At 50.1% G+C, this 26,944-nt stretch overlaps 1 protein-coding gene across 4 annotated transcripts; it reads right to left on the reverse strand.

Moving 5' to 3' along the window:
* Positions 1-3,954: 3,954 nt before the first annotated feature.
* On the reverse strand, positions 3,955-26,944 carry BCL6 (BCL6 transcription repressor). 4 transcript variants are annotated; one of them, XM_004745234.1, is made up of 10 exons: positions 26,840-26,941; positions 16,142-16,180; positions 15,111-15,282; positions 13,348-13,569; positions 10,753-11,724; positions 10,012-10,196; positions 8,477-8,644; positions 7,254-7,384; positions 6,988-7,125; positions 3,955-5,169 (listed from the first exon to the last, which is right to left on the reverse strand). In XM_004745234.1, exons 3-10 carry the CDS (start codon positions 15,269-15,271, stop codon positions 5,026-5,028), a joined length of 2,121 nt encoding a protein of 706 aa, XP_004745291.1. In that variant the 5' UTR covers positions 15,272-15,282; positions 16,142-16,180; positions 26,840-26,941; the 3' UTR covers positions 3,955-5,025. The 4 variants fall into 4 exon arrangements, with proteins under 4 accessions (XP_004745291.1, XP_004745290.1, XP_004745289.1 ...); XM_004745233.3 differs by lacking the exon at positions 26,840-26,941 and adding an exon at positions 22,172-24,623; XM_004745232.3 differs by lacking the exon at positions 26,840-26,941 and adding an exon at positions 17,346-22,164.

Below are 26,944 nucleotides of genomic sequence, written 5' to 3' on the forward strand. Positions count from 1 at the left end.
TTGCCAGAAAACTGCTGGGAGCTGGGGAAAAGACTGGAATAAGCTCTCAGAAGAAACCAATCCTGACAACACCTTGATCTGAAACTTCCATCCTCCCGATCTGTGAAACAATAGCATTCTGTTGTCTGGGCCACACAGTTTATGTGACAGCAGCTGTAAGAAACTGAGCCAACTCCAGAGGCGGCTCTAGGGTGGCAAAAAGGAGGACAGCTCTTTCTAGACAGGAGGCACAGCAGTCCCACAGGAAGGAGGGGGGCGTGTGAAAGCCCTGAGAATGTTCCTGTTGGATTCCAGCTTAGCAAGCTGTCTGCCTCGTTCAAGGAACAACTTGACATTCTGAGCCTCACCCTGCTCAGGACTGTCACTCATTAGCCATAATGTTGTATTCCTGGGTTTCTTTGTGATGTTACCTCCACAATTTGACCACACACTCCTTGAATGCTGGGATGATGCTATAAAGCAAAGTGAGAGTCACGGGCCCTCGTTGATAAAAATTCTTGGTGTGGGGCACCTGCATGGCTCAATCAGTTAAGTGTCTACCTTCAGCTTAGGTCATGGTCCCGGGGTCCTGAGATTGAGCCCAGAGTGGGGATCCTGCTTCTCCCTCTCCCTCTGCTACTCCCCCTGCTTGTGTTCCCTCTTTCTAATAAAATCTTAAAAAAAAAAATTCTTGGTGTGACCTTAGGGACGTCCCTTCTCCCTTCTGTACCTAGTGTCTTCATCCGAGAGATAGGTGCATACTCTTTAAGACCCCATCTAGTAGTCATATTCTGTGATTCTGACCCTTAGCATCCTTATTATTTAACCAACCTGTTTGCTTGGGATGCAAAAGGAAGGGGGACTCGGGAAAGGCATCTTGAGATGTGCTGACAAGCCATTTAACCCTTTTGGGGTTAAAAGTGTCAGACTCATTTAATGAGAGGGCTGGACCCCAAGGGCTCAGGGGTCAGTATGTACTGCAGTGGCTCCCAGCCCCACTGGGTCCCCTTCCTAGGCTCTAGGGCTTCCCACTTCAACACCCACCTCTCTATAAATCCTCTACCTTAGTGATTGCCGATGCTTTCTCCTTATACTGCGCGTGCCTGACCTCATGCCCGTGGCGGGCTAGGCTCCAGAATTCCTGTTAGAAGCTGCCTGTGGCTGCTTCGGGGTCTTGGAAAAACAATGCTACCTTTCCATGGGGCTATAGTATTTTGAGTAGCTCACTTGTTTACCTCTGAGGGATCACAGCATGCCTCAGCCTCCACTAAGAAGAAACCTGGACCTGATATAAGAGTCTCTAAGGATCCTCCTAATGGCAGATAGTCCAGAGGCTGGAGCAGCTGGGTAAATCATGCTCTTCCGGTTGCAGGAAACAGGGACTCACACAGACCAGTTCAAGTGATGGCGGTGGTCTAGCAGTGAAGGCAGAGACCCGATTGTAAAGTGCTTATAAGAGGGTTGGAATCTTTTAGAAATCGAAGACTGGACACTCAAGGACGAGCTTCATAGAACTAGGTACTAGAAGGTCACTCTACTTCCAAGCTTCCCCTGGGGACCTCACTCCAGGGCTCTGCAGCTAATGTGACCCCACTGCTCTCCAGGGATTCACTTCTGTCAGCATCTCTCTGCTTCTCTTCCCCGTTAGTGTTCTCCGAAGCATGCTTCTGGTAGAACATGAGGCAGCAAAAGTGAAGACGCGTGAGTGGACGTTTTTATTGTGAAAGCACTTAGTACTTTGTTTATTTTTACATTTATATTCCCCAAATTTATATTTGGGGAAAATGCACACCTAAGAAGTATGTCAATTTAAAGGAAATCAGTACATAAATAGTCAGGGTGGGATGCTATAGCAAAATCATGAAGGTGGGTCACACATGACCAAAGTCTGAGAAACCCTGGAGTGGCTATCCTTGGATCCAGTGTCTACCCTCAGACAAATCAGCATTCAGGGAAGTAGGGTTGCCTCATGTGCGATATGGCTGCTCAAGTTCTGGCTCTTCTCCAGAGGCTGAGGACAGAGCAGTATCTTTGGGAAAATTCTGTGGGCAGGGGCAGCTTGAGGTGTTACTATGGACCTCTAGGTTGAGTTGTAGTTCTGGGGGCCACTGTCCGGGAGTGTCTGACATGGGTGTGTGATTTCCAGCCTTCTGTGACTTTACTCTGAGGGGAGGTTGTGAGAATTGAATGTGATCATTGATACAAAGGTGCTTTGAAAATCAAAGTAAGGAGTCAGTAGGCAACCTCCCTCTGCTCTCCCGCCTCAGTCTCTTCATGGGGCAGTGACAGATTTGAGCTGACAGAGGGAGCTTCCAGCTTCTTCGTAGTTCTGCTTGGTTTGGTTCTATGTGCCCTGCCTCTCCCAGTTTAGCCCCCAACCACCAACGTGGTGTCCAGAAACTTTTCCTCTAAAATGCCAACAATATAGAGAAGAAGATCACAAGCCCCCTGTTCTCTAAGTTACGTATTTGTAAAACATGGCATTCATGCTCTGCTTTTTAAATAAAAATTCCATATTCCCTTGGCCTCGCTTATCTCTTTAGAGATGTTTGCTTTTTTACTTAGATTGTCAATTGGCTCCAGTTTCTCTTTGATCTTCCATTTTGTTTGAACGCCCTAGGCCCACCATCTCTCTATTAAACAGTAATGACACATAAACGAATTCATTTGGAGGCCCTCTGGGAGCGGAGGGGCCCTGGGGCAGCCTCCCTCAGGCCTGTGAATTGTCATTTCTGAAGCCTTCTGTTTTGTAAGTTCTTTTGCCAAGTTTCTATGGGAGCGAGGAGATCAGTTTCTCCCTTTTCAAAGAGCAGGGTGAGCTGAGGCCTCGAGCTGGGAAGTCCTCTAAAGTCATTTTTCAAAGGAAACCTGAACCAAAAGGCCATGTGGCTGGCAAAGGGTGGTGTGACTTTGTGAGGCTCTCTCTGGGGCTTTGGGTGCTCAGCCCCCACAGACCTCTCAGCACGTGCCCGGAGCCTGTTGCAAAGGCTCTGCCAGGGGCCACCTCTGTCCAACCACTGGCCAGAGGGCCCAGGGAGGGGCTCTGCTCCACAGCCCCACCCCACGGCCACCCAGGAACCAAGAGAGGGCGAGTGCAGAATTTCTCCTCTGGGCCGGGGGCCAGGACCATGCTTGTCCTCATTGCTTTTAGGTCTCATCAATCAAACTTGCTCCTTGGGGCTTTTTGAGGTGAAACAAAGCTGGATGCCAAAGCAAACTAGGGTTAACTAATGTCTGAATCAGGGACTCATAAATTATCTAGTTAATCTAATCCTCTCATGCACAGGTTGGGAAAGGGACACAAAGGGGAAATGGTTGTCCCAAGTCACGGAGGAGGAAAGGACTGCTTTCCACCAGAGTTCTCTGGACCAAGGGCACTTCTCCAGGGATGGAGGTTTGCGTGGCTGGACATGAGTCTATATGTACCTGTCAGTCATCAATCACACAGCAGGTACCGGAGACACTCCAAAGGCACCAAGGCTGAGAAATGTATGACAGGGCCAGACCTGTTCATATTGTCCCCTGAACCCTAGCAGAGAGAAAAGAACTTTTATGAAGCTGGGAGGCAAGAGGCGCTTTCACAGAACGGGCAAATTCTCCAAGACAAAAAGATGCCTATACCTTTCATGTCAGAAGGGCTAAAAGGGAAATCACAAAAGCTTAGCCTAGAGCTTTGAGCAAAAGACAGAAGCGAGAACCAGCCAGAAAGAGAGGTGAGAGGTGGTCCATCCGATATCCCCCGCCGGAGCTCCTCCTGACCAGAGTCTGAAGCCTGCAGCCTGTCCTGGTCTGGGAGCCAACAGTGGGTCCCTGCCCAGCTTCCAGGAACCAGCCCCAGTCTCAGCCTGCCCGAGACCCCAGCAGCCAGCAGCCACTCTTCTCCACCAGCCCGTCCCGCTAGGTTCAGAGCAGAGGAAAACAGACCTATTCAAGTCCTGATCCCCACAAAAGGAAATACCTCTGGAACGAGCCCACTTGACTTTTCAACATTTTATTCTTGTATTTGTACAGCTATATTTTACAACGCGGTAATGCAGTTTAGACACAGCCAAACCCTGTCTCCGGAATAGTTCTAACACAAGCATGACGCAGAATGTGATGAGACAAACATTCCCAAGGAGAGCTTAGTGAGCGACAATTTCAAGTCCCTGTGTCTGCCTACACTTCAGAAGGGATGGCGCGCTCGTCCATCACTGAAAACTTCCATGAAAAAAGGCACCGTAGGACACGTTGTACAGGTATATACAAACCGAAAACTAGAACAAAACTACACATTTTTCCTTCGGCAGCTTTTTTTGTTCTTTTTGTGTTTTTTTTTTTTAATACACACTTTGTAAATTGTAAACCTTCACTTGCAAAAAAATACAAATACACTGAGGCATTTTAGACAAAATATTTTCTTACTTATACAGATGCAATACTTAAAATATTCTCTTAAGTGCTCTTTCTCAATAAAGATTCTCAGATCCGTGTCTGCCTGCAGATACAAAATCGAGCCTTTAACGCAGTTTTATATTTTTAATATATCTTTTTTAGGTTTATATATATTTATTTTATATATATATATATTTATATATTTACAGCTCTGCCATATATTCCTTCACCTTTGGTTAAAAAAATTAAAGCCCTCTCTTTGATAACATACCGAAGTCTCTTCTTTTAAAAGAATGCACATTTACATACAAAAGAAACATCTGTCCCCGCAAAACATATACATTCCTCATTTTGCAGACCAAGTCAAGTCAAAACTTTTGCCTACTCCCCCACTTTGATATATAAAATGGTTTTGCTTTTTGCTGACATGGTTTGCCTTACACATAGGAGAAGAAGCAATATTATTTTCTTAATGTTTTATGGCAGTAGGGGAAGGGAAGCTGCCTTGGCCCCCCAACCCCATGCCCCTCCCCCCACCCCCACCCCAGCTATGATTTGCACTAGTGGATGAAAGAGGCACTACGTCATGGGATGAAAGTCGTAAAGTGTTACAGTATCCTTTGGGTAGATTCTGAGAAGGGACTCGAATGGAAAGCATCAACACTCCATGCTTCAGCAGGCTTTGGGGAGCTCCGGGGGCAGGTCGGTGGCAGACACGCGGTACTGCACCTTGGTGTTGGTGATGGCGCCATGCTTTTGGCGCAAGTGAAGACGCAGCTGGCTTTTGTGACGGAAATGCAGGTTGCACTTCTCACACTGAAGGAAAACCAGAGGCAAACTGTTAGCTGTCACCAGCCCCAGGGATGTGTCATTGCCCGAAGACCCAGAGAAGGAGATTCTCCCTCAGAGAGATCTGGGCAGCTCATCCCTCTGGGAGGCCAGGTTGAGAATTCTGGCTTCAGCTAAGCGATAAGGAAGCGTTGTGCAAATGCCCCTTCCCTCTTTTCCAAAGTGGGGAACTGTTGCTCCTGCTTTTCCCTAGCCAAGTGCCTCATTTCGCTCCATGGGCCCTGGCTTCCCCTTCAGTAAAGGACTGAGTCGACACGCTCTGAAGGTCACTCTTCACTGGACACGGGTGCATCTAAACTTCCAGCAAATACTCATTGTAGTCTTACCGTGTGCCAGGACTATCCTGACACTTGAGCAAATTTTTTATCTGAACACAACTCCATGGAGAAGGTACTATTATCAGGCTCATTTATAGCTGAGGAAATAAGGGTATCACGAGAATTTTTTTAAAATTTAAAAAATTAAAAATCAAAAAAATTTAAGAATTTTTTAAAAAATTTTTTATAAAAAGAGGAGAACTCTTTTAATTTGCCCAAGAACAAACGGCAAGAGAGAAAACATTCACTCAGGGACTGTTAAATAAGTGGATAAAAATACCTCCATTTGCAGGTTCCCATCTGTGACACAGGTTAACCATTCATTGGTTCATTCTTGTGTCCATCACTACCTACAGTGAGGCCATACACCCACCCAAGTCAATGTCATCGATCATAGTGGTTTCCACGCTGGTAAACCACGGGACTCTCTTTTCAAGTTCAACAGAAACTCAAAAGGTAAAAGAGGCGGTGGGGTTGACTGAAAGAGCACAGTCTGGACACTGTTCATTCACCTAAGGCATCTTCATCCTTCTATAGAGAAAGAAAACTGCGGTCCCCTGAGAGAGGGTCATAGCTTGCCTATGGCCCTAAAAAGGGTCCTTGTCAGAGTTAGAATAAGAAGCAGATACCCCAGCTGCCCACCAGTATCTCTCCCCTCTGTAGCAGAGATCGGCAAACTGTTTTTAACTGGGAAAGAGCTGGACAGTGAATATATCACAATGACCACTTTGCCCCTGTGGTAGGAAAGTCCTCAGGGATAATATGTAAGCAAATGAGCATGGCTGTGTCCCAATAAAACTTTGCTTAAGGTTTTAATTTTATGTAATTTGCACATGTTACAAAATGTTATTTCTCCATCTTATAGCCACTTAAAAATATTAAAACCATTCTTAGCTTATGAAATGTTCAAAAATTAGTCTGCAAGCCACATCTGGCTGAAACCCTCCTCCTGAACACTCGGATTCCAATGGCCCACTCATGGTACCCTGTCGTGTAGCTGGTCACCTGCTCCTTCTTATAATGGCCTTTTCCCTGTCTTTTTTTTTCCTTATATTACCACACTTTTCTGCATCTGCTCCCACTCTCATGGCTGCCCCTTCCCAAACACCTAGGTCCTCTTAAGGAGACATCTCGCCCGGCACAGTGGCATACTGTGAGAACACTTAGTGTGGAATGAATGGATGACTCCAGAATCGATGTATCTATAGTCCAGATCTCTTTCCTAGGGCCCAGATCACCTGGCCCAATACCACCACTTTAGAGATGAGCAAACTGAGACATAGCCAATGTCCAGCAGCATGTCTGACAACCAGTCCTAAAACAGGTCTTACGACCATTAGTTCAGTGGTCATCCCCCACTGTGTGCTTGAGATTGGAGCAAACAGTTCTGCTGCCCGCCTCTCCCCCACCAGCCCTCCCCCAACCCTGCCCCGCCCGGCCAGGTGACAACCACAAGAGGCTCACATACATGGTAAGGTTTCTCTCCTGTATGGATTCGCAGGTGGCTCTTCAGAGTCTGAAGGTGCCGGAAACGGGTGCCACAGATTTCACAGGGATAGGGCTTCTCTCCAGTGTGGATAAGCACATGGGCACGGAGGTGGGCCACCTGAATGGAAGAGCGAAGCATGAGAGGCTCTGTTGGGGTGGGTTGTGGGCCCCCTTCCCTCACCGCCCCCTGGAGTTCCTCATCAGCACATGGAGGCCGAGGGGTCTCTTCCCTGTGGCCCTGCTCACTTGTACAAATCTGGCTCCACACGTTTCGCATTTGTAGGGCTTCTCTCCAGAGTGAATTCGAGTATGGGTTTTCAGGTTGGCTGGCCGGTTGAACTGGGCTCCACAAATGTTACAACGATAGGGTTTCTCACCTATTCCCGAAAGAGAGGGAACAAAGGAAGCCATATTTGTTGGAGGTCTCCACAGTCCCGGGTCCCTGGATCTCAAAGCCACCTGCCCTTCCGGGGCCATCTCAGCTTTCTCTCCTTCGGAAGATGTCTGATAGAGGATGCAGGGGCCTGCCAGTTCCCCGCCCTCGCCAAACACACCCATACCACCACAGACTGCAGGTGGCCAGGGTCAAGGAGCAGGCTGGGGCAGAGGGGACACAACACTGGGGGTAGGACAGGGAAGCAGGGAGGGAGGTTCCAGGAGGCCTTTGAAACAGCTATGTCATTAGGATGATCTAACTGCAGACTTGGATAAGTCACTCTCCTTCTCTGGACCTCAGTTTCCCTTTTTGGAATCTGAGGGGTGAATTTAGATGACATAGTAAGGCTCTTCTAGCTCTTCCCTTGGATTAGACTGATTCAGTAATCAAGCCATTCACCAGGAAGATACAATCAGGATGCTCTAGTTTCTCTTTTAGAACAACACATGCTTTTCCACTTTGTGGCAACAACAGCTGGATTCCATTTGCAAGAAGGTTGGGCCTGAGTCACAGTAGATGTTCAGGCTGGAGAAGCCAATAGAAGGCCTGAGCCTGCCTTCGTGGAAAGTTTCTGGGATAATGGACACATTTAAAATACCAAGAGAGAGTCAACTTTGGCCAACAATCGGGTCATTAGAAGCTACCCGGTAAAGAAAGGAATGTGAGTTGATAAGGAGCGAGCCCTGAGAGGAAATCAAGAGGCTTTTAATTTTCTTCTGAGGTTACAAAAATCCAATCTGCTTCACCTTCCTGGTTCTTGCTGCTTCACATGTGTGCTGGGATTAACCCTTCTGCCCCAGCAATGGTAGAGAAGCAGGACGGAGCGTCTCCAAGAAAAGACAAAGAATAGAGGGAGTGGTTGGGTTGCGAAGCTAAACACAACAAGGTTAGGCCCACATCCAGACCGAACAGGGCTTGCTCCCTGCCTCAGCCCACCGGGGATCAAGGCTCCACGCTGATTTCTCTAGGGTCCTCCCCCCATCCCACCTGCAGGAACCCTGGCCAGCTGTGGCAGGGCGCGGTAGGGCCATACCCGTATGGACGGTCTTGTGGCTGGCGAGGTTGCCCTTGTAGCGGAACGAGGCCTGGCAGCGGTCACACTTGTAGGGTTTGTCACTGTGGGTCTGCAGTGTGTGTCTCTTGAGTGAGGCCTCCTCAGAGAAGCGGCAGTCACACTCATTGCAAAAGAAGGCCCCGTTCTCTGTTGGAGGTGTGGGGGGATGCCACCGTTAGAATGCGGAAGGGAGGTAGGGCTCCAAGGCCACTCCCCTCTGCAGCTGCCTTCAGCACCACATGGAACCCCCAAGCTCCACCCACCCGATATTCAGGGTCTGTAGGCATTTTATCTTTCTGAGCATTTAGAGTCTCCATCATGGAGGAGAAAAGAGACAGAGTTGAATACTGAGGTGCAGAGGGGAAACTCAGACCAACAGCTACCCAGGCGGCCTATGCCAGCTTCAGGGAAGCTCAGCAGGGCTCCTCCTTCTTGAGAGAGCCCTGAGAACGGACTTTTCTTCTCGGTTCACTGTTTTATTTACATCCATACACAGGAGCCCTCAAGCAAGATCCTGAGCCTTACTAAGCCTATCTCCATCTCCGTCTTCAAATCAGGATAGTCAACCCCCAGTTTGCACACCCAGAGGAGCATATTGTAGGACACAAAGCGTTCTAGGAATGTGAGCTAGAAAATCCAACAGTAGGTGGAGGCCATTAAAGGAGGAAGTAAACAGATTCACCCTGTGCCTCTCTGCATTCCACGTCCCCCAAACACTTCTATGAGACTGGGAGAGCCAACAAGAACGGAAGTAGAAATGGCCCAGAGGGAAGGGACTAGATGCAGAGAAAAGGCAAATAGCCAGGGGGACAGACGGGGACAGTCCCTGCTCTCCAACTACATGTCTACAACCCTGTGCCAAATCTCACAGTATAAGTAACTGATTTTTCCCTTCTATGAGAACGTTTTGAAAATGACAAGTCATGGTGGCTCACCCCTGATTAGGAAAGACGGGGCTATCCTACTGCAGCCAGAGGGAAAAGATGGCCTTTTTTATCTAATAAAAACTGGGGATGCCAGTCACAAAGTGTCCAAAACTTCAATTTAATCATTCAGTCCAGCTGACCTAATTCAGCTACCATTAGCTGAGCACCTACTCCATGTTAGAAACTCTCTCGGACCTAAGGGAGATGCGGGAACAAGTAAGGCTGGCTGCTTGTCCTTACAGAAGGCAGGGGGAGCCAACACGGGTCAGTCCGAGCAGCTAGGTCCTGAGCAACTAAGAAAGCTCTGGGAGTTAGAGCCAGTTCCACAGACCACCTTGGCTGGAATGCCACGGAAAAGGCTGTTTGGTCTTTCTCTGTTACCCCAGATTAACTCCAATACCTCTTTCCTTGTTCAGGTCAACCTGGTTCAAGAGGTCAAGCGTGGGGTGACAGGCTGGTGATTCTATGTGCCAGTGACCTTCTGGTCGGGGACTTCTCCCAACCAGGGACAACAGCGTAAGTGAAACAGAAATGCAAACCCCTGGGAGCAGAGGCAGGGGCCTTGCTTATCTCTGGGAAGGGACTCACCACAGCTGGAATCCGAATACTCAGATTGGGTCTCTCCTATCTCCTCGGGAAACGTGGGGCCGGCGGTATGGAGGCACATCTCTGCATGCTGGGGGGACTGAGAGCCGCAGGACGTGCACTTGGGAGGGTGCAAGTAGAGCGGGGAGTGGCTCTCGCTGCTGCTGCGGGGGGAGCCTGTCAGGGACCTGTGGGCAGGAGGAAAGAGAGCGTCAGCAGCTGGAGAGGGTAAAGCACTCCGCCTGGCCCGAAGGCTGCCCCCACCTTCCTGGGCTCAGGGGAACCCAGAGGCCAGAGCTGGGCTTGCTCCCTCTGGATCTGAGGCCACAGAGTTATCCTTAAGCCCACTTCCAAACAGTATATGCCCTGAGATCACTGGTGGGGTCGAACCAGACCAAAACCCCAACCCAGGTCAATGTCTTCCCCTCGGTACTGCAGTCTGTTGGTCCACTCAGTGCAAAGTGAGTACGAGCTCACCCTGCCACCCTAAGACCAAAGAAGCTGCCCTTGGGGTTCCTGGAACGTTCTTCTACCACAGCTGGGAGTTCTCTCTCTTGCTACGACAAAGTACACCAAAGCTTACTATGCTTCCTTACTGAGGTCAATTCCATCAATGGGTGCTTACTCCACACCCCTACTGTACCCAGTATTCAGACAAGAACAGAACATGGCCCCTGCATCCGTCAGAAGAAGTGGCCCCCGTGGAAGCCCCTGACCCCAGGCCCAGACTGCCTCTGAAAGCACCTGTTGACAATGTTATTGAGCCGGCTGGCCTGAGGGATGGTGGAGTCCTCCCCGCCAGCGCTGAGCTTGGTTGGGGACTGGAGGTCAAGGCTCTCGGGCTCCATCGGTGGCTGGCAGGCTGGTGGGGCCGTGTAGGCTCGAGGGGAGAGGCGGCCCAGCTCGGCCTGCTCAGGCCCCTCCGGTTTGGCATTCTGGTTGAGGCTGTTGAGCACGATGAACTTGTATTTCTTCCAGTTGCAGGCTTTGGGGTCGGTGGGGCTCTTGGCTGGAGGCGAACCAGAGGTCTGGAGGATGCAGGCGTTCTTGCTACTGCAGGACTCCGTGGGCGAGTTGGGCTGGCAGTCGGACTTCTGGGGGCTCTGTGGACTGACCAGACCCTTGCGGTTCAGGGGCGCGCTGGGGGGCTCGAAATGCAGGGCGATCTCATCCTCTGAGGAGGGCCTCTCTTCCTCCTTGCCAGCCTTGTCACAGGGGAAGTATGGGGCACTCCGGGCCGAGGGGGCAGCAGGCTTGGGGCCTTCGGCCACACCGTAGTGCATGTCACTGCGTGTCTCCTCTGGGGCCGCCTCCTTGGGGGAGTAGATGCTGCTGTGGCACACACCGGGAGAGATCTCCATGGCTGGACGGCTGTAGTCACCGGGGATAGGCCTGACGCTATCGCAGGGGTGGGCCCGCTCCTTAGGGAAGGGATTGGCCACCGGCATCCGGGCATCCCGCAGCTCTTCGTCAGAGAAGAGGAAGCTGCTGACAGGGAGGTGACTGTAGACGGGATAAGAGGCCGGCGGGGTGGACAGGCCGCTGTACAGGCTGGGGGCGAAGGCTCTGCTTTCACACCCGGGGGCGTTCCTCAGCGGCAGGTTACTCTCCACCACCTCCCGACCCCGATAAGCCATGATGTCCTGGGGCATCAGCATCCGGCTGTTCAGAAACTCTTCACGGGGAGGCTTGAGGGCAGGCACCATCTCTGCTTCACTGCAGGAGAAAACAGAGAGGAGACACGGGCCTCCGAGTGAGAACTGGTGGACAGAGGACCTTCCGAGAGACTCGGGCGTACGTAGCCACATTTGTGCTTGGTCAGCCAGACATGAGGGCTGTGGCTTGGGAAGAGGGAAATTCTTGCAGTCACAAGGCTTTTATGCTAGAAATCTAACAAGCTGGGACACAGCGCGGGAGACTGGGCCCAGACAAGAGCAGCGAGTCAGCCACACAACATGTGCCCGCTTAGACCTATGATCCCATGTTTAAGCCACATTCTGTGTATATGTGCGTGAATCTGTCATTCTTCAGATATTAGACAATGTAAAGCTTTCAGAGCCCTTATTTCATCCATGCAAAATCCTGCAAGGGAAGAAAGGCATTACTGTCTTCACTTTACACCCATGGAAATGGAGGCTCAGGGAAGGAAGAAGTTACACAATGCATGTTCAGAGGGTCACCGACGAACCGGTGCCCAGTGGGAGAAAGGACTCACCCTGCAAGCTGCCTAGAGGCTTGGAGGCAGCTTTCTTTGGAGGACAGGCAGCAGCCAGACCTGCTTTCCAATCCCAGCTGCGCCACTTAGTGGCAACAGGACCTGGAGCAAGTTACTTAACTGCTCTAAGCACCAGGCCTGACCCAGAGAAAGTACTCGAAAATGACTGCGATGATGACCTCGCTACCATTATCACCCATAGGAGACAACAAGCTCTCGCTACACAGACTTGAAGGGACATTATGCGGGCGAAAAGTAGGTCAGCTCAACATGATCACAGTTAACAGAGCTAGAACCAATGAGTGAAGGTTAAGGGAGCCAGATTTCAACTCGCCATAAAGAGGAGCTTTCTAACAGTCTGAGGTAGACAGCAAGGCTCTGGGAACACTGGGTTCCTGGCTCCTGGAGGTGATCAAACAGAGGCTGGAAACACTTCTGTTTCAGAAGGGAGGGAATCATCTTAGAGCAGCTGAATCAAACACGCTAAAAAAGTCAAGTCCCGAGTTTCTGCTCCACTTAGCAAAGCGTTTTGGTTTTTGGGCTCTCAGGTCCCCCTCCCCACCCTCTGCCTGCCTTAAACGATGGGCATGTCTGACCAGCCCTCAAAGAGGGGATCAGACCCAGTGAACTCAATTTAAGTCCATAAATGTCCTCTCTCGGAGGAGCAGGGCAACACGAAAGATGAGGAAAGCAGCGCACAGTCTGGAAGGGGAACTAAGGCGCATATGTAAATCATTAGAATAGAAGTCGAAAGAACTGAAACACACATGCAAATAGTTAAAATGGGAGGAAGCTCTAACGGACAGGCAGGCGGCTCAGGGATACAGAGGAAGAGCTGAGGGAGGAAGACTGGCAATCGTAAAAACATCCACAGAGGAGCCCGCTTCCAAGCTTGGCCTGGCAGGATGGGTGGGAGGAAAGGGCCCATCCAAGGAATGGAAGAAAGCAAGAGGGGATTGAATGCATAGGGCATATCTGGATAGCAGTGCAAGAATTAAGAAGGCAGAAGTGTGCAAAAGCTAGGGGAACTGTAGCCTGTGGCATATTGTAGAGGATACGTATGCATTACCAAGGATTTCAGGTGCCTTCCACTTCCAAGGGCTCTGCCCTCAGCAGCACCTCACCTGGCTTTGATGAACTTCCGGCAAGTGTCCACAACATGCTCCATCTGCAGATACATGGCCGTGGCCATGACGGCCATGATGTTGCCCTCCCGCAGGTTGAGGCGGGAAGTGTACATGAAGTCCAAGAGAATACAGAACCCCTCAGGGTTGATCTCGGGATCCAGGTTGATCACACTCAGGTTACATTTGAGCTGGTCCGTGAAGATGCTATAAAACAGGCCACTGTAACACAAACACACGTGTCACAAGAACGGAGGAGACTGGCGGTCAATTACAGTCAGTGTCAAGGCTTGTCTCCTCTCCCCTGGGCCTCGCTCCAGAATTTCCACGGCCATTAATAATAACTGCCATTTACAGACGGCTTACTAAACGCCAAAGAGTCATTAAGCACTTTACATACATTATCCTGTGTTCCTCACAACCTTGCAAGGTAGACATTACCATTCTTCCCCTCTACACATGGGGGAACCCAGATCAGAAGGCAAATGATGTACTAAAAGTCACAGAAGCTATTTTCCTTATCATCTTAACTGCATGGATTACCAGAGTGAAATGTGCACTCATTTGCAGTAACCATTTTTAGTCTATAACTTTGAGATAAGCATTTCTCTTCCTATTCCAACACACAATCCTTATTTTTAAAATGCTATTGTCTGTTTTTAGAAACAACTTGGGTATCGACGACAAATAAATAAAATGGTGCCTATGTCTACAGTCTACTGATTTTCTGCAAGTCTGGAGACCTTCTCAAGGTCAATATTCCTGGGAGACAAAAGTTAATCCTCAGGCTGTACCTCCAGGGACCTTGTTGTCTGGTAGAGGAAAGAGGGCTCAATTACAAGTCAGGATTCAGGCTGGCCTCTCAATTCTGCTTGTTCTGAATGGGTTGCCAGAAGTGAGCCTGGCTTTAACCAGTAAGGAGCTGTGCAACCTTAGGTGAGATACTTAACCTCTCTGAACCCTGGTTTCTTTCCCTGCAAAGCAGGAACAACAGCGTCCATCCGACAGGGTCGTGCATGCCTGGCCCAGAGGAAGCACTAGGTTAGCATCTTCTATTACTTTTACATCTCCATAAACCTCTGTTCTTGCCACTGTTAAAACACAGGTGTTTGCTGTAGATGTTGGGTAAGCTCTCTCCTGGCAAAACTGATCCCCGACTTTACATCAGCTCACCTATCTGTACCTTCGTTTTATTGTCTGTAAAAGGGAAGTAATTATGCCTCTGTAACACGGAAGGCTACTGCAGAGATCCAGGGAGATGAGGTAATATGAACCAGCTCCAAAAACTCGAAATACTCGACCAATAGGAAGAATCGGCTGGCTCTTTCTCCCTAACTCTCTCTCACACACACATAGCCTGAAACACCCGTGGAAAGAGAGCCACGGGATAAAATACATGTGGTTCAGAATCAAAGGACAAAAGACTTCAAATTCCTTTGCTTCAAATACTGTAAAACCCCCTTTCACATCTCCTTTCTTCACTGGTTGACTGAAGTTATTCTCTGTGTTTGTCCCAAACACATCCTTTCTTGAGACAGTATACCATTTCTGCTCCCTCTCTTCCCACAGAACAAAACTCTTCTCTACCATGTGTTCATTCACTCGCTTCCTGGGAGCCTACTCCTCCAGGCCACACGCTGGCAGTCTGGAGACAAACGCGACGTAATCCCAAACACAGCAAAAGGCCCACACGACCTGCCTGGCCGCCTGCCCACACCACCGCTGCCCTCTTATACGTCCATCTTTCCTCTCCCCCCCCTTACCTGCAGGCCATGAGGACTGTCTTATGGGCTCTGAACTGCTCACGGCTCACCACGATGACAACATCAGTCAAGATGTCACGGCTACGGAGGCGATTAAGGTTGAGGAGAACGTCACTGGCATGGCGGGTGAACTGGATACAGCTGTCAGCCGGGGAGGCCATTTTGTCTTCACCTGGAAAGAAAGGGGTCAAAATCTCATGAGTTCTCCAGAACCCGATTCCTGCTTACCGGGGACGGGTGGGGGGGGTGGGGGAGGTGAAGACAGACAGCGCAGCCTGCTAACACATGGGCTGCACACCGAGGTGCTTGTGCTTGGTCTTGGACCAATTTGTGGGCCCATCCCTGTGCATTACTGTTCACATCTGTAAGATGGGAAAAAAAAAATCTTTCTCTAACAAGTTGGACTAGAAAGCCCTTTTGGGGACAGCAGTAGTGAATGAATATCTGTAGAGTGCTTTTCCCACATACCAAATACTCTGCCAAGCACGGAGAAGCAGTGAGTGTGTGACAGGGAGAGAAACCACGATTTAAAGGTTAGCCCGCCAGCTTTATCTTTTGCTAGCTGCGTGACTTGGGGCAGACTGTTCACTGTTTCTGGGCTTTGGTTTCCCTAAATGGGAGAAGTACTACCTATGTGGTTGTAAAATTTAGAGATCTGTGCCTGGTCCCTAGTAGGTTCTCAAAAATCGCAGTTATTCTCGTCAGGATCTCATTTCATTATCCCAGTCACCATCTGTTCTTCCTCCTTTAGGCTCTCGCATTGTCTGAATGTACTCCAAGCTCCTAGCACACTGCTGGTGCATAGTAGGTGACTACATTGGCTCTGAACTCCAAAATGAGTGAGGGAAGGAATGATCGTACAACAGTTAAGATAGTCTTACACAGGGGTAAATGGGTGAGGGAAAGGGAATCGGCTATCCTTTATCTCCACTAACGAAAAGTGACCAACTTCACGGCAACACATGTATCAGCAAAGTCAAAAGAAACAGTTTGTCCACAAAAGTTTAAAGCATATAATTAGATTTACTTACCCAACGCCTTGATTCACAGTCCAAAATTTTGCTTAAAATCTGCAAGGAAGGGAAAAAAGCAAACAGAAATTGATTCCATGAATGTTAGATTGTCCACTATGGTCTTATTTTAGGACACACGTACTTAGTTTTACTTTGATAGCTGCAGCCTGCCAGCTGGAGCGGTTTTACCACAAGCTAGCAAACATTTTTCCAGCTCTACTCTTACGGAAACAACAGGCACCCGAAGCTATGCGATAACCATATTTTTGCCCTGAGCACTGGGAACACAACTGCATACACTAATCATATGTACATATACACATAGAGTTCCTTTGTCAAAGTAGAAGATGTATGCCGTCCAAAGGCCACTTGTGTTCATGGGACAGAAAAATATAAGAAAAGTGGTTCTTTCAGTAGTAATGAGAATGATCCTTTGGGGGCCCAAGAACTCTGAAAAATTTCCAAAACCTGCTAAAATATTATCTTTAGAGTTTAAAAATGATTTCTCAAGGTCTATTGGAGTCAATACACTTATCCCTATTTCACTGGTGATGAAACGGAAGCTCAGCGATTTAAGTGGCTTGGGTAGGACAAAAAGTCAGTAATTCCTGACTGTCTGATCTTTTAAGACTAAATACAGGATCTGCAGAATACACCCAGAGATGGCGTGACTATGCTTTCCTTGAGTCTTTGTCTTAAAGTTTCCTCTTCTTTCCCTCTGGGGTTGAAGACCAGATATAGGGCTACACACTTCCAAGCTTGTGCTCCCCCTACTGGTAAAAGAGTTAGCTGCGTGCTTTAGCTAAGAACTGGCCCAGTAGCACTCATGACATATGTACTTGTTCCAAATTGGTTTCTCTAAAGCATAATGATTTTAAAGCACAGGTGTAAGACTCTCACTTATGATCACATGTGGGTTACAAAACAAAACAGTATCTGAATCCTCTTCCACTCCCCCCATCCTTTTTTTTTTCCCCCTAAGCATAGCCCTTAAGAGCTATTTTCCGAGTAAAGGGGCCTGAGGCCAGGGAGGTCACGTTGGGCCACATAGATGGTTAGTGGCCTGGCCCAAGGTGTTCTGGCTCAAATTCCTGTCCCTTCTCCAAATCAGCCTACGTGCTGTAGAACATGCAAGACAGCACCCTAATGTGGGTGAATCTCATTTTTAAGTTCCTTCCCCCACACAAACACTTTGCCCCCATTCCAGGCTGCTGAATCTTACCAAAGGAGCTCTCTAAAATGAGAGGTTTCCTTGAGTCTGTAACCAAACATTCTGACATTTCTCTGTGGTCCCAAGTGCCAGTCACTCAATCCCATCGGCTTCAAGGTTAGTGTGTGCATGTGAGTGAGTGAGGATGAGGGAAGGGAATGGGGGAAGGGAGAGGACAGGAGGAGATGAAAGAACCTATTTCCTCCTCTCCCATCCTAACTCAAGATGGGCAAAGAGAGATACATTAGATCGGTCCTAACCAAAGTTCAGTGATTGTTGCCGTTGAAAAAGAAGGCTAAAGACACACTTGAGTTTCATTTATAAACCATCTCCTCCTCCCCCATGAAAGACGTCCCTGAACACTTCTGAAACACCTAAAGCTGTCCTTTAGCCAGCTTCAACCACCAGCTTGCTTGTGAATTCCCAGTCACAGACTTTGGAATCACTGGAAGCCCAGATTTGCAATTTCACCTTGGCAAGTGGCAAAATGACTCACTCCATATGTAGATTGAAACAAACAAACAAACAAAACATTCGCCATTCCCAGGGGTCTACTTGTCAGCCTGGCCCTGGGGATGGGCCATCTCCATCCTCTGCCTCTGCCCAGCTTGGTCAAAAACAAGTGCACACACACTGAGGCCCACATCCCTATTAAATCCACTCTTTCTTCCACCAGCTCTAGCTTAGGATGCCTCACAGCTAGTGAACCTGTGTTATGGTGGATGTGGGAAGCTGTGTCTCCCTCCGGATGCTCCAAGTGTGGAAGCACCTAGCAGCCGCTTTTCTTCTTACCGGCCACCTGGCCCTTTCCCATCTGTTACTGTATGGGATCCTTGTAACAGCCCTGATTAACTGAAAAGGTCACTGAGGCTCCACCCGACAAGCCTCGTCCAATACTGGAAGCTAATCTTCTGCAAAGTCCTGGACAAACTCTGTGGCCTAGCTCCAGCCATCCCACTGATGCTACACGCAATACTCGTAACACAAAACAACTGCCAAGAGAGCAGGGCTGTCGAAGAGAAAACTGAACTGCAAGGACCCGGACTGAACTCTCTGGACCCCAGTCCTGCCCCCAGCCGCAGTGACCACCAAGCCAGACCTCAACTTTGTCTTTCCACCCACACACTTTCTCTCTTCTGCCTTTTCAAACTCTCTGGACTTGCAATTTGGCACCTTGAGGAGAAGGCAGATTTTTTTTTTTTTTAAAGAAGTTGGAGAATAAAGAAAGAGGGACCCTTTCCTTTAAAAAAAAAAAATTAAAAAGAAAGGAAAAAGGGCAGAGAGAGAAGACAGCAGAAGGGGAAGACGGAGAGACAAGAGAGGAGGTGAGAGAAGGACAAGAGGCGAGGTTAAGAGCGAGAGCGAGAGGGAGCCACTACCAAAGGCTTCATCCATTCTTTCCCCAGTCCCCGGCTTCTCCACTCTGCGGCCACTAAGCAGCCCTTTCCTGGCGCGCGCACACAGGGACACAAACCCGAATCCTGCGCTCCGCCGCAAGCCCGGGCTACATTGCCCACCCCGACCTTACCGTACCTGCCCGCCAGGGACCGCCCACCCCCGGGCGTTCTGCGGGCACCGCTGCCCATCTGCCGCGAAGACCCCCGCGGGCGCGTCGGAGGCCCCGTGGTGAGATCGTGTCAGCCCTTAATTTGGTTACATTCAAATAAAACGTTTCGTGCACTTTGGTAGCTAACATTGTGTGTGCTTTTTTTTTTTTTTTTTTTTTTTCCTGTTACGCCGTCAAGGCAGGGGGTAGTGAGGGGAATGGCACAGCCCTCTCATTCCCGGAATGTAGTCGATCTCAGCTCAACGGATTTCACAGAACACTGCCTATCGCCGGCTCCAACGAGAAGTAACTTTCCAGGAAGCTGCCGGCCCCCGACGGCCGCCAGGATCGCCGCCTGCGCCGCCAGGGCCGCCGGGGATTCACCCGGGGAGGGGGGGCCGCCCCGGGAGGCTCGCGGGGAATAGGCGCACTTTCCTCTAAATCCCTCGCCCGCGCCCTCCAGGACTCTGAGTTCACCCGGTCCAGCCCTTCCTCATAAGTTTTATAAATGGGGAAAGTCGCACAAGTTAGTAGCAGAGTCAGTCTAGAACCCAGGAATTCGAGTCCAATCGGAGATTTTATAACTTCAAATTGCCCAATTCTGGCCTTTGTTTGCCCGGTGCGTCATTTATTTATTTTTGCTTTTTGCTTGCCTCCGCCCCCTTTAAGAGGATGGTTACGCCAGGCATCAAGGTCAAAGAGGTGGGAGTCCATAGGACTGAGGGTCTCCATCCTGCGCGCGCCAGACGACTTGTAGGAAAACCAAACAGAAAGCCCCTTCCGCCTACGTTGGCAAATAGGGGAACCCTGCTAGGCTCGGTTTCCGCCCAAGTCTTTAGAATAGGAGCTGCAAGGCCGAACCTTGCCAGATTTCGGGATTTCGGAATCGGATTTCTCCGAAACCGTAGAGACGCGGTTAGGATTCCGCAGAGACCGGGGCACTGACCCCAGCGCGCGCAAGAGAGCCCTCCAAGGTTGGCTTGCGTTCTCTTGGGCCTTCCTCAGAATTATAAACCCTGGGCGAGTTCTCCTGATTGATCCTAGTAGTGGGCTCCGAGAGGGCTTTTTCGGGGCTGGGGTTTCGAAAGACGCAGTACGTAAGGCCGCAGTCCAGTCCTAAAACTGGCGGGTGGCGTCACACTGCGCCGCGCTTCACATCAGCAGCGGAGGCGGGGTCAGGGCGGTTGGTAAAGACTGGGCCTCCTCCGCCTCATAAAGCCCTACCTTGAAACTTTCTTATCCCTTCGCCCGGTGGAATTAAGGGGAAAGCGAAGGTTGAAATTTAATATGGAATGGAGTGAGTATCTAGGAAGGGAAGTGAAAATTAAGTACATGCGCTTATTGGAAATTAGGATTCCCGTGGTTCCGGGAGCTCAAACCTAATCATGTCCTACCGCTGCTAAACACTAGAGAGAGCCCTCCATCAAGGCTTGAAACCGACAACCCCCATGTAGCTCCGCCTCTCCTTCCCATTGACCTACTTTAGACACTGTCTCCAGATTTGGAGAATGCCTCTCGCACCACCACCACCACCCCGCCCCTTCTCTAATCCCGCCGGCCCCTGGATTATTGGTAATCTAATAACTCCAATAACTCGCCGAGAAATCCGAAGGAGAATCTTGAAGCGCAAAGCACTGTTCAGGGGCAGGATCTAGGAATTTTGATAAGGCTGGAGCTGCCCTAGTGAAACCAGCATCAGGGCTCCTGCAGGAGCGCTCCCGTTCTGCGCAGCGGCTCAGCTAACTAGCCGCTCCAGTTTAGCTGCGGTGGTCCAGCAGTAGGGGGTGGGGTTAAACCGCGCCTCTGTTTTTGCTTTAAGAGTGAAACACTCTTCGCTCTCTTGACGGGGAGAGGGGCGGGAGGGCCGAGGAGACGACAATAAATGAAAGCGAATTTGATAACACGGTAGGCTCGGCAGTCGCTTTGGGTGACCGAGGTGTTCGGGGACATTATGTCCTGACTTTATTTCTATCACGTTTCCTGCCAACAGAGCTCTTTCAAGCCTGCAAGCTTCTAGGAAATGCAATAAAATAGAGGGATGTGTTTTATCATCAAGATCTGAAGAGGAGCTGCTGAAGGGACGCTCCCCATGCGCCCAGCTCGCGACAGCCTTCCAGAAAGAGCCGGCAGACAATGCCAGCAAACCGCGTCCCCGAGCAAAGATATCTCGGCCATCCAGGCTGGACTGGGCTCAGCCTTTGCAAAAAGGCTGCCGGGGGAGGGGAGCGGCATGATGTCCCCAAGCAAACAATGCCTTTAAAAATCCGATCTGGACAAAAGTCAGCCAAGGTCTTTATTCACGTTAATGAAGATGGAAGGCACTAACTGTCCTTGGAAAGCGATGAGTCAAACTTGACCGCTCTTCAAACACATCCCCAGATTCGTTTCCAACCCGAACAGAGGCGCGTTTCTCCAACGCGGCCTCCGATTGCTCCCGCTGTGGGAGAGGCTGAACTCGATTCCCTCAGAGCAGGGCGGTGGAGACGGCATCTCCCGCGAGTGGGCGCGCCGGCGGCCGTCGCTAGGGGTCGCCGGTACCCCTACGCGCCTTTGCCACCTTAAGTTTTGAACTCCGAGAAAATAAAACTTTGCTTGATAAGCAGCTATTGTGGCCCAAATTCTATTAGGACTACACCCTGCCTGTCCACATGAACCCCCCATCCCCGACACACACACACACACACACACACACACACACACACACACACACGATCTCTGCCCAAGCCACTAAGCAGTCTGGAAGAAAGGGGAAGATGGTGATTCAGAATCCAAATGCGAGCCTCGGGTGCAGCAAGGTGTATCTCTGCAAGTGTAGGGACTGGGACTTAGTCACCCACTAACACAGGCACACTCCTCAAGATCTGGGACCCCCCCACCCCTGAGCACTGCGGTAGGCTTCCCTTATCTGTCACTGAAAATCTTATGCTGTACTTTCTAAAACTCCTCCAAGACATCTGGGGTACTGTTTCCAGCTATGATGACCTGAGACATTAAAGTCATGGGTCTCTCTTACTGCTGCTCCTTTCTCTTAGATACTTCAAAGGAGCAGAGATAAACTTGCCTTTGACTTTAAGTCACTGACTTGGAATTCAGAAGGTAAAACTCTGGTCCCGGTTAGGGTTCTAACTCACCAGCAACAGGCGCCCCGCCCCTCATGAGGCCGCTTGTTTTCTCAACTGTCCGAGAGTTTTATGTCCTAGAGCCTCCATGCGTCTCTCCACTACCCACTTCACCCAGGGAGACGCCACAGCGACAGAAAGCGTGTTCAAAACGGGTTATCTTATTATCTTACTCTCTTAGTGGAGGCAGATTCCACTCGCTGAGCGACGGTAGGCCGGGCAAACATATGAAGACTTCCGAATTGTCATCTACCTTTCCAAAATGTTGGAGGTCAGATGTCATCTTCATTGGATGTTGCCCTCTTCTGTCAGTCCTAGCACCTGGTAGGGATACTTGGAGACCTGAAGGTGACAGAGTCGGTCCGCCGCCCTAGGCGGGGGGGACTCCGCTACGATTTACCACTAGGTGGCAGACTCGGTCCGTTCGAAAATCACCGCGCAGCCACAGCCTTCCACAACCGACTGCCCCCCACACCCACTTTTTTTTTTTTCTTTAATCTGTTAGCGGGAGGAGGTTGCTTCTATAAGCAACGCTGCAAAGCATTTAATTTAGTGGATGTAATTCCGTTCTTCCCGATGCTCACTCCTCTAGCAACCAACCACAACGCGGTCTCTGGAGCTGCGTTCACGTATTATACGTTGGTTTTTCCAGTCCCAAAGGCTGAATATATTAGAAGGGAAGGAAAGGGTGCGCTTGTCTTCAAAAAGCAGAACGGAACTCGAAGGTATTAGGCGAGCTTCTTGCCAAACACTGGTCCAACAGCAAAGAAAGTCGGGAATAAACTCCTGATCCCCATGGAGAAGAGGGGTCCTGGAGGCCAAGGGCAGGGTTCTACCCAAGCTTACAGCGCTCAGTAAAGGCGGGGGGTGGGGGGGTGGGAGGGGGTGAGTTTGGTCTTTTGGCGGGGCTGCTGCTCACAGACCCGGAGGCGGGGAGGACTGGGAAGAGCCATTCCTGGCTTCCAACGGGGCGAAGAGAAAGGGGCCGGCTTCGCCACAACACAGCACCCTCGTTCGGATCACTGCGGCGGCATTCCCACTTGTTGCGCAGTGCAGAAAGCCGGCACGCGCCACAGTACTTCGACTCCCAGAAGGCTCCAAAGCCAGCTACAGACCAGCTTACATTGCCCTTCGCCATCCACAAACCTCCGTCCCCAACCCAGCTGCCATAGACGCGACCATCACCGCCGGCAAAACTACAGGACTTCCAATCACTGGTTGGTTTTTACACCAAGACATTCTTCCTTATCTCAGTGTCAGAATGGCAACAGAATTCAGGTGCTCTGAGAAGTCAAGTCCAAGGGGGAAGGAGGCTACCTCCATCTGGAGAACTCACCTACTTAAAGCCTACTAGGCAGCCCCCCCCCCCCGCGCCCCGCGCGCGCGCGCGCGCGCACACACACACACACACACACACACACAACCACACACACAGGAACTTCTTTGCCTCTTAGGACACTATCCTAGCTGGAAAGCAACACTTTTCCACCCCATTTGAGAAATCAACTACAAAGTCCTGTTTTAAAAGTTGGCTTTATCTCCCCTTTCTAAAGAAAAAAAAAAAATCCTCCTAAGGTCATTTCACAATGTTTTTCAAATATTTGACTTTTGCAAACAGAGAGTTTCACCCACCAAGGGGTGGCGCTGCCGCACTACCTCCTCTGAATCTCTTCAAGTTTTTCACAATAAAGTGGGTTGTGAGTGTGGCTACCGGGCAGGGGAGAGAGAGGGAAGGAAGGATTTTGACATCTAGTCCTGGCTACCATTTACTCAACCAATAACTGGAACTCTTTAAGGCTCAGGAAACGACAGCTTAAGAGTTAGAGTCCCATCCCTGTCCAGCAAACCCAGAATAAACTGGAGAATCTTTTCAAGAAAGCATGGGGTAAAACCCTGCACAAGTGAGCGCAGAAGAAAAGGCCAACTGGAGAATTCCCACTTCTGGCTTCCTTCTCTTCAGGCTCCCCAGTTTACCAACAGCTTCTGGCCTTACCAACAGCAGACCCTTAAGATAAGCCAATGCTTGGGCCTGAAGTATTGGAAAGTCTTCCAAATAGGATATTGGAAACTTCTATTTATAAGTGGGGGGAGGAGGAAATATTTCCCATCTACAGGTTTCTATTTCAGCCTGAGGACCCAACTGGAGTCATTTTAGCAAGGGAATGCCCATCTCCTGGCGCCCTTCCTTCCATTTCCTTCTGCCCCAGAGACAATATTCTTTCTCCTTAACCAAAAAAAAGGTATATATTTTAAAGCAAGAATGTGATTTCACCTCATTCCTTTGAGCTCATGTTTGCTACCTCCAGGAATAGCGTGTGGACTAGGGCCAGATGAACTTCAACTTGGGCTGAAGATTTACGAGGTTCTGTTCCAGTGCCAAAGGCTCTTGGTAGTAAATAGTGAGCAAAATAGATACCTGTCTCCTGACAGATCTTGCCGGCCCCCCTCTTATTTTTTTAAGTTATTTATTAAAACCACACACACCTTGCAAAGAAAAAGGGAAACTGGCAGTCTCTGTAGAGGAAGCCAGTGGCATCGCTCAGAGCCACAAACTGTATTTCTAAACAGCCTTTTCCCTGGTTCCCTCTGTCCTGCCCCAGTTTTTTTGGCTTTTTTTTTTTTTTTTTGACAGGAAAAAAAAAAAAGCATCTATTGATACTTTTCTTAAAAAAAAAAAAAAAAAAAAGTTAAGAGCCATAACATTTTCCTCCTGGAAACTATAAACTGAATGGAAAAAAAAAAAATCCACAGAAGATTAAATCAGTTTCCTGTGGCTGCTGGTGGTGGGGGGATAGATGACCAGCTCTCTCTCTCTGTGATGGACAGGGACCCAGTAACAGCTCTGTACTTTCCGTACCCTATTTGGGGTTCTTCTCCAGGTTCAGTTGCTGGACCCCTACCACCAACTCTTAACCACTGCAAAAAGGGGCACCCCATTAAAGGGGTATTTTCATTCCTTTTTTTTTTTTTAAATCTATTGGGTTGTGTTTTTGTTTTCCGTGGAGTAGCTTCGAAACTCATTATTGTAACACTAGATCCATTTTTCTCCAGAGTTCCAATAACACGGCATCATAAAGGCAATGCAATCCACAGTTCTCAAGACACTGACCACGGTCACTACCTTTCGCAGCGGGGTGACCCCTAGCTCCCGCTGCCCAAGAGCGAAGCCCATTTCCGAGGATCCAACTCCCCACCCGCTCCCGCCCCGGGCCGCCGCCGCCGCCGCCTTCCCCCATTCTTACTCCCTCGAGGAGAGCCACAGGTTGCAAATCCAACCAACCTCGCAAAACGTTTTTGCAAAATCACTCACAAAGATCTCCCTTTCTCGCCCGCGCCCCCTCCTCCCTTGCCGGGTCCCTCATCCAGGGCTACAGCGTGCCCTTCTCTCCTCCCGGGTCTTGCACGTAGGAACGCGGGCTGGGGCTGTTTGTTTTTCCCCTCGCCCCTAGCAAGGACCTCGGGAACCTGAAGCCTGACGTCGTCTACTCTCCGGTCTGCAGTTGTCTTTTTACAAAGCTCGCACCATGGGAAAAAATAAAACAAAATTAGGAGAGGCGGGGGAACAGCCATTGGGAGCTAACACCGAGTCACGCAGCGCCCAAAACACAAACACCGCGACCGCCAGAAATCCCGCCACCTTCCCGCTCGGCTGGGCCGTCCTGTGAAGGTTCCCAGAGTCCCCGCACGCTAAACAGCACCGCAGGTGCAAACGCGCACCCCTTTGCCACCCACCCCCCAAATCCCTGTCCCGCCACCAGTCTCTCCCCTCAGGATGAGGAGAGGGAGCGCGCGGGGGTTCCCGACTCCCTCGACTGCAACCAAGAAAGAATAATTTTCAAAGTATTCAACATCCCCGCCCCCAGGCAAGCTAAACCTCCCCCAAACACAGGGTAAGGGGACACCAAAGGGGTCCACCAAAGGGGACACCAGAACACTCGGATCTCGTTAGGAAGACCGCGGATCTAAAAGGAAATAGTAGAAACGATACTTCAACTGGGCTTAAGGGGGGGGGGGGGGAGAAAAACAAAACCGGAGGAGTTCGCTTGCATTTTTCCTCCCAAATCTCGGCTCGGAGGCAGGGAATCTAGAGGAGCGAGGCCGGTGGAAGGGAGCCAGCGGGGCGAGCGAGCGGGCAGCCTCCCTCCTCGCCTCCCGGAGTCACCGAGAAGGACGGGAGAGGAGAAGGAAGGAGAGGCGAGGGAAAGGAGGAGGGAGGGAGGGAAGAGGAGGCAGGAGCGAGGGAGCGAGGAAGGCAGTTTGCAAGCGAGAAAAGAGGGAAAAAACACAGCCGCCCGAATCCAGCGAGATCACAAGCCGTACGCAAGCAGCAGCAGAAAGAGCGAGAGCGCGAGCGCGCGTCCTCTCCGTCGTCTGGGGCCAGACAGCCCCCAGACTTGCCCGGAGCACCCCCCAAACACTGTCTCGTCCTCTCGGCTCCGGCCGCCCCCTAATTCCCCTCCTTCCTCTCCTCCACCTCCTTTTCCAAAACCAAAACAACACAAGGGAGGGTGGCAAAAGCCTCCCCAAACCGGCCGATTCACTCAAAGACAACAAGAATAAAATAACAAATATATAAAAAATCTATATCCTAGAGTGGGAGAGACGTGGGACTAATCTTCGGCATTTATTTTAACACCTGACAGCTAGAATAAATAAATATATACATTTATATCAATAGATACACATAGGAAACTTGGAGCCAAAGCATTTGGCAAGAGCGGAAAAAAAAAGAATTAAAAGGTAAAATAATGATCATGAGCAGCGGCGGCGGCAGCGGCACCAGCGGCACCAGCGGCGGCGGCGGCAGCAGCAGCAGCGGCAGCAGCAACAGCAATAATCACCTGGTGTCCGGCCTTTCCTAGAAACTTCTTGCATCACCACTTCTAAGAACCCCAGTTCTAAGAATCAACAGAGCTCAATTCTCGGAATTTGAGCTGCGGACTTTA

This window comes from Mustela putorius, unplaced genomic scaffold (assembly GCF_011764305.1).
Source record: "Mustela putorius furo isolate JIRA1106 unplaced genomic scaffold, ASM1176430v1.1 tig00003834_pilon_pilon_pilon, whole genome shotgun sequence".
Taxonomy (NCBI): Eukaryota; Metazoa; Chordata; class Mammalia; order Carnivora; family Mustelidae; genus Mustela; species Mustela putorius.